General features: G+C 37.7%; 1 protein-coding gene across 1 annotated transcript; it reads right to left on the bottom strand.

The window, feature by feature from the left end:
* Nucleotides 1-510: 510 nt before the first annotated feature.
* Nucleotides 511-7,669, bottom strand: LOC119772909 (PTB domain-containing engulfment adapter protein 1-like). The gene is made up of 7 exons (XM_038269609.1): nt 7,582-7,669; nt 7,455-7,516; nt 7,247-7,318; nt 4,788-4,886; nt 1,393-1,530; nt 1,200-1,304; nt 511-1,106 (listed from the first exon to the last, which is right to left on the bottom strand). The coding sequence occupies exons 2-7, from the start codon at nt 7,500-7,502 to the stop codon at nt 1,032-1,034; spliced, it is 537 nt and encodes a 178-aa protein (XP_038125537.1). The 5' UTR covers nt 7,503-7,516; nt 7,582-7,669; the 3' UTR covers nt 511-1,031.
* Between the last annotated feature and the right edge of the window lie 348 nt (nt 7,670-8,017).

The raw sequence follows: 8,017 nt of genomic DNA, 5'->3' as shown, positions 1-8,017 counted from the left end.
GAAAGAAAATGTAGAACATGTATTAATGAACTGTAGAACATATGAATCTGAAAGAGAAAATCTGAAAAGAATTGTTGGAAGGACAGGAAAAGAATGGAGTCTTAAAGGAATATTAGGAAATGAAGGAAACATAATGGATATTTATAGAGTAAGGAAAGCTTTATTTACTTTTCTTAAAGACACAAGATTAATAAATAGAATTTAATAAATGTAGAGAAAATATTGCTACACACTCGTGTACAGTAGGCGGTATGCTCCTAAAAGTTACTTGCAATCCGCCATTAATGAAAAGAAGAAGAAGAATTTCCAATATGGCTGTACTTGATGTGGGCGGGGCTTGATGTCAAGCCCCGCCTTCCCGCAGGCTGCAGCGGGATGCTTCTCCAAAAATGGCCAGGGGTGATCCTGAAACCTTATTCCATGCACAAGGGCGCCACCAGGGGATGGCCGAGAGTGGCCATTAGTAATTTTTTTACTAATAAAAAATTACAAAAAAAGTAAAATGAGTCATATTTTGAAAATATGTATGTTTTATTTGATGGTATTTACATTAGACATGTCAAAAATAAAACTCTCTGTGATCAATGCAAATATTACCATCTAGTTTTGTAATTGCCAGATTAATTTTTTCCCAGTTCTCTTACATGTGTGAGCATATAATAAAAAAATCAAGCCATTGAAATCTTTGATCAAATATTTTAAAATGCTTATTTGCGGACGGATTTGAGAAACATCCCTTGAAAGCATTTCAGTTAGGTCCTTCTAGTACAATCGTAAACCTTTTGCTAAATGAAAAAAATGAACATTAGGGTCAAAGCCAAGGCTGAAAACTATGATCATACCCTCATATTTGAATTCTTTGTATTATTAGAAATAATTTCAAATTAAAATCTAGTTTTATCTTTTTATTATTCTGCAAGTATTTTGTATGTAGGTTGTCATTCACCTGCTTTCTCTTATCTATAGCTATAAAACCATCTAAATTACTTCACCTGTTTTTATCCACAGTGCACAGGTGTGTCTGACTGCTGTTACATAGCCTCATAGATATGAGGTCGTGCAACCCTCCTCTTCAGCTCTTCGTTCTCTCTCTGCAGCACTTTATTCTTAAAGAAACAAAGAAGTACAATACGGTCATACTGAAAACGACAATTTGCAGTGAATGTTTTATTTTTTGCAGCATGAAAAAGAAGCCCAACCTTGTGTCTGAGTGCCTCCACAACGAGATCTCGCCCGGCTCTGACATTGTGTTCCTTTTTTGTGGCTCGAAAAGCATCACCGATAAGAGAGACAAGCACAGGAGCCTGAAAAGATTCAAGAAAGCATCCAAGTTATTTGTTATATCCTGTAGTCCCCTTACAGATTTTGTTAGCACCATAGAGGGAAACTCACAAACTTCTGACTCTGGAACAGATAGCAGTGGTACATGTCTGCTGCAGGATGCTGAGCTATAAAGCCAAAGACTTTGGGTGAAGAGCGCAGGACGGCGCAGAAGGAGACCGTGGAGAGAGGACATGAGTACAGGAGAAACTACGTGGGACAAAGATGAGGAAAACATTTCAAATAAGGCTTTGATAGACACATTAATAGCGATGGCTCAAAGTTTTTGATGGGATGTCAAATCTATTATTTTGTGTGGGCTTCATTACTTTTTTAGTATCTTAATTTCCTAATCAACTGAAAAGCAACTAGATTAGGTAATGTTATACAGTTTGAATGTTTGTGTGGAATTTGTTGATGATTCTTTATAACTTGGTAAAATGGACTCAGTGGAGACCTGGAAAAACTTCTCACCACTGGACTAAAATCTTAATGAGCCACTTGGTTATGACATTTGCTCGGGGACACAGAGATCTCCATCTTTTCAGAAAACCCGTGAATCATGCCCAAACTGTTCTCGGATCTGTTTCTTCTTGGGTGGAAAACGTCTAAAACAATCTGATGGACTACCTAAAAAAAAAAAATCTTTATACACTTCCTACACTTGTGCTTGAATCTTAATTTTCTGTCTAATTTTACCTGGTTTTGGTAGACAAACATTGATTATTTGCTGCATACTTTGCAGATATGCTCATATGCACCTGAACTGATATAGTTCTAAGCACACATCAGAGCAGAAGACAGTTGTGCTCCTGGATTTTGCTGCGTTTGCACTGAACTCTCCTCTTGATGTTTTTGTTGAACTATTCCTGCTACAATGTTCTAAACAACACTTTTCTTGTATGTGAGGGTATTTTGGAGAAAAGCAAAGATATAGTTGTGATAGACCATAACATGACAAGAGCACAGTGATGCCAAACATATCCTCTCCTGTTGTACAGCATTCAGAAGAATGGCTAATTAGATTAATTAATCACTTTTATAGGGCCCTATAATTTCCGCAATCAGGGAATCGCGGAATTGGCAAATTGACGCGGAATCTAGTGTAAACGCGGAATTTCTACATTTGAAATAAAATTCTGTTTTTGTGTGGGAGAAGAACGTACGTCTGGGGGAAATGCACAGCGGGGGACGCAAATCTGGGCAACCCAACCCCTCCCGCTCGGTCATTACCGCTCACCCTCCCCCTTCAAAACACTGAAAAAATGGCGACTCCCTCGTGACCCTCATGACTTTTATGTGTCAGGTGAACTATTGTTTTGCAAGTTTTGTCAACATTCCATTTATTGGAAGCGCAAAAATAGATGCACTGACCCCTTGTCATCCAAAATCCATGTGAGGAGGAGAAGTACAATAACGAAAAAATTAGTTTTCAAGAGAAGAAGGACGTGCTGGACAATCTCTATGATGCTTTTCGTTTGGCTTTCACAAAGTACTCAAAGCACTGGGACACACATCCAGCTAGAGATGTGTACAGGATGGCCTGGGTGTTTGATCCCAGGCAGGCTTCAGCAATGAAAAAGCAAATTGAAGCCTATTCAACACTGAAGCCCCTTGCAAACCCATCAGCAGAGTTCAGTGAGCAGTGGTTGGCCTATCAGCAAGGTGTTTCCAGGGACCCCCTGCCAACTGATATGGAGCTTGCAAACTACTGGAGAGGCCTGAGTGCAAGATTCCCAAGAGTTGCAGAGATGGCTGTGGCCTTCATCTACTTCCCAGTCAGCTCAGTTGATTGTGAACGGAGCTTCAACAAATACAAAACTCTTCTCACAGACAAGAGAGAGACACTCACTGAACTCAATACAGAGAGGCTGGCAATCATGTATTTCAATGGTGATGTTTCTGATACAGTAGATGGGAAGCTTAAATGAAGAAAGTTAGCTCACAAGGATTGTCTGTTACATGATGACAATTGAGAGGTCCTATTTTATTTTTTTACTTGAAAAAGCTAATGGAGCAATTTTATTTATAACAATTGGTTCATAACCATTAATATTTTGTTAATACTTAGTACTTAGTACAGTGTTATGTTGCATCATGCTGTAAAAGTACTGAGTAAATGTGTTTTTTTTTTACCTCAAGAAATTTAAGGTAATTCCTATTTATTTGTGTACATTTTAATCATTACCATTAAAAGCACATTCTTTTTACAACTGAAATAACAGTAAAGGGTAAAAAAAACAGAATCCGCAAAATTAAAACAGAAAAAACAGAATTTTCAAAAATTAAAACGGAGTTTGGGAAAAAATAAAACGGATTTTATAGGGCCCTACTTTTAAATGGTCCCTCCACATATTTAAGTGTGCTATAAGTAAACAAAAATAAGGACAGCTGATCATTTGCACAGAGGAATGTGATTTTCGCACTTTTGAAATAAAAAACATCTTTGCAATGCACATCAGTTTTGAATTAACATTCACTTCCAGATACAAGCCTCAGATTAAACAATTCAATTTGAAAACCTTAAAGGAATAGTACACCCAAAACATGATTAGCCTTCATTTTCTACTCACCCCCATGCTGAACAACACTCTGGAGTACTTTTTTGATATCTCAAATGCATCTGGAGATCTGGGAGGCTTCTTGCTGTCTGCTGACATTCAAATAATGGAGGTCTATTGTGCCCGAGACAGAAAGGTCCATAAAAGTCCACAAAAACGTGTCAATATTCCTCCATACTGCTCGTCCAATGTAATCCAAGTGTCCTGAGTGGGTAGCATCCAGAATTTACTCGAAACGAAGTCATTTAGAATGTTTTTAGAGCATAAACAGTAGTGTATAGGATTTCCTAATAGCGCCCCCATGCGCGCTCACGACGCTACGGAAGCCGGCAGACCAAACCGGAAGAAAGTGCGCATTCAGCGTCTGGTCTGCCGATAATGCAAGCGTAGAAGAAGAAATGTGCTGTTTACCTGTGCAAAGAAAGAAACAACGAAAGAAAAATGTCTGAGGACTTCAGTGTTGAGGAAGAGCATGAGTTCTTTGCCGAGCTGAATGCGCTGGTTTGGTCTGCCGGCTTCCGTAGAATCGCGAGCGCGCATGGGGGCGCTATTAGGAAATCCTATACACTACTGTTTATGCTCTAAAAACATTCTAAATGACTTCGTTTCGAGTAAATTCTGGATGCTACCCACTCAGGACACTTGGATTACATTGGACGAGCAGTATGGAGGAATATTGACACGTTTTTGTGGACTTTTATGGACCTTTCTGTCTCGGGCGCCATGGACCTCCATTATTTGAATGTCAGCAGACAGCAAGAAGCCTCCCAGATCTCCAGATGCATTTGAGATATCAAAAAAGTACTCCAGAGTGTTGTTCAGCATGGAGGTGAGTAGAAAATGAAGGCTAATCATGTTTTGGGTGTACTATTCCTTTAACTGCATCAGAACGCATATTTCACACACCTTTGTTTTGTTTTCCAAAATGTCAATCCCACTCAGCGTCAAGAAGATGTTGACTTTGCTCCTCTTTGCTGCCTTTTCTGAGTTGAATTTATCAGGCACCTTAAATAAGGAAATGGATGACTTTACTTAAATATATTGGACATGCTAACCATTAAGAAAAAAATTAAATGGCATAGAAAAACATTTAGAAAATGTTATATTTGAAATACATGACAAAAATTGAATGAGGATATCAACAGAGTCACAAAGATACAAAAAATATTGTATTTTTTTGTCTCTCATCATCACCAGCATGAATGTCAGATTGATTTGAGGATTTCTTTTTAGATTTACTTAATGCGTTTGGTTTTTTTTTCTCTGGGTCTTTTAAATCAGTATGGTAATAATATAAACAAATTTAATAAACTTTAAAACAGAAATTAGATTAACAAGATCCAGTGTATTAAAGACTGTCCGATTAACACAGGTTTCAAAATACACATACTGGTAGGCAGAATATCAGAACGTATTCACACATCCTCACTTTTATCTTCTACTCTTTAAGAAAAAAATCTTAAATATAACAAAGTGTAAACATTTTTTCAGACATTTTTGTGAAATTTCTAATTGAATAATATAAACAATATAGCTATATATTTATTAATGCTCTAAGACTTAAAGCTTAGATGCATCTGATCTCCTCTGTTCACCCAACTCCACTTTTATTAAACTCTGTTAATTCGACAGGATTTCTCAATTGACCAAGGCTAATTCTGGATATAAAGCTCTACTGGATATAAAATTATTGAAAATGTCACCATGGTCAGTACATTCCAACCGCAAACCATTTGGACTTTTTAAAATAAGCTCATTAGACATTACCAAATAAAGAGAAATAAATGTTCTCCTATCAGAGCACTTTGCTCTCAATCGGCAGTTTTACAAGTGGTTCCTGGATTTTCTAGAAGTAGAATGGGAGGCAGATCTTTTAGTTAACAAGCTCCTCTCCTGTGGAACAAACTACCAGTTTTAGTCCATGAGACAGACACCCTGTCTGCTTTTAAAGGTGGGCTTAAAACTTTCCTTTTTGATTAAGTTTATAGGTAGAGTGGCTCAGGTTAGCCTGAGCTATCTCTATAGTTGTGCTGCTTAAACTACTGGAGGACGTAGGGACATCTTTTTAATCATTCTGCTTCATTTCATCTCTATTCTTCCAGTCTGCAGTAATTGTTAATTCAATCACTCTGCTGTTTCTCATCATAGTGGTTCCATCTGTTCTGTTCCTGTTTGGCTGTGACACCATCCAATATTTAAATATCAGCTGTGCTGCTGCCATCAGCACTTTTGTTTATAGATGATGGAGCTTGGCCTGTTTTTCAGTGTAGTCCTGTTTCTCTTACTATGATTAACTGTATGTGCACTCTTTCATCTCCTGATGTGGGAGCTGCCTAGGAGCTAATTTGCCTGGCTGTTTCCACCCCTTTCAAACCAACTGCTGTGAAGGAAGCCATTTGTGTTAAGAGAGAAAAAATAACCTTAAACAGTGGACTCAGGTTTCAGCTCTCAAAAACTTACAACGCAGCGATAGATTTGATTCCTTCCCACTATCATAATCCTAATCGCCATGCAGGGGACCAAGACATCTTGCCTGGTTAGCCAGGCCAACAATGAACCTAAGGACTCTCCTTTTTAGAGACATAGGCCAGTATCGGGTATTGCAGGCTAACAAAGACCTGAATGACTCCCCATTACTAAGGAATGGACCTGTTCCTCTGGTGTAGTTTGCTTGTTTTCCAGGCCATAACAAGGCTTCGTTGGTCTACTCTATAAAGCTTTGAACTCAACGCTAATTAAGACATTTTTAATTGAAAAAGCTTCCTGGATAGAAAGCGAAACGTCTCCAAACTTGGAAAGCAAAGTCCAGTGGTTTATTTTGTAACTTCTTTGGAATGACTATGACCTGGGTGACTGAGATTCTTCACGCATGGAATAATAGATGGTGGAGGTGGCATCATACAGTGGTGATTTTCTAGGCAGGATGCCCATTTTACAATAAGAGTAAGGTCATTTTTAATAAAATTCGTATCTTTCCAATAGTTTATATGGAAAGGATAATAGAAAGATATATAATATTTTTATTAAAAAAATAAATGAATAAATATTTTATTCCTTTTTAATGTATTCTATTCTAGTCTAATTGTGCCTTGCAGAAAAGCCCTGCTGTTTTGGTCGCTATGAACAAGCTTTTGGCATAAACAGCTGCTGATTGGGCTTCAGTGAGGTTCCTCCAAGGGTTAATGTTAGCTAGCGTTTGTCTTTCGGATTATTGTCCTTCTTAAACACCCAAGCTTCATCCACCTAAATGTTCGCTTTAGAATAATACTACCACCTCCATGGATAGTTTGTAGTGAAGAAATAGAACATGAATTAAACAGCACAGAGAATAATCAAAGAAACAGCAGAAGGCAGCAATTCCTGACCTTTAGGCTTCTAGCAGCTTCCTCCAGGATTTCAAATCCAGAAGGGCGGACCACCTCAATCCGGCCAACAAACTGTGTTTAAAGAGACCGGAAATAACGTTTCTGAGAAACAGCTATGCCTTAAAATAAACCTAGATAGCTCAAATTTTAAATACTTCAATATAACCTAGAGGTCAACCATCTGTATTGGATTTAAAAAACACATTACCTTTACAGTGAAAGAAATGTCACTTTCATCCTCATAAATGTTGTCCATCTTGAGGCCTGAAACTAGCAGAAGGAAATACTGGCTCAAATTAAAGTTTGTCAAGTGAAAAAGTTATTTTTCATCTTACCTTAGGTAAATGCACCAAGGTCTAAAGGTTTCTTGATGTCACACTGAGGGGTATAAAGTCTACTGGAGTTAATATGTAACAAACCTCTTCCTCATTGCTCTTTATCTGACGTTTAAATCTGTTGGGAAGCTTTGCTGGATCTTTTAATGATGCCTTGAAATCATAAAACACCTGTTTTTATGCGTTGGTCTTGGACATCTTTTGGTAATATAACAAAACATGAGACCCAGTAATATTTCATGAACTGTTAAAAAAAAATGATAGTGACCACTTAGCAGATTTGTTATGAATTTATCGAGAGGAGGATTGCACATTTTGAATAAATATAGCCAAATATTATCAGCATATTAAGATTTCTTCCATGACTTGGAAACTTGTAAAAGACCAATTACCCGCTGGACTCCACAATATAAGATAGCTGCCCTAAAAAACACAA

The sequence above is a fragment of the Cyprinodon tularosa genome, unplaced genomic scaffold (assembly GCF_016077235.1).
Source record: "Cyprinodon tularosa strain WSP-4 unplaced genomic scaffold, ASM1607723v1 ctg731, whole genome shotgun sequence".
In the NCBI taxonomy this organism is placed as follows: domain Eukaryota; kingdom Metazoa; phylum Chordata; class Actinopteri; order Cyprinodontiformes; family Cyprinodontidae; genus Cyprinodon; species Cyprinodon tularosa.
The sequence above is the reverse complement of the archived record's forward strand: the minus strand, read 5'-3'. Positions and strand labels throughout refer to the sequence as shown.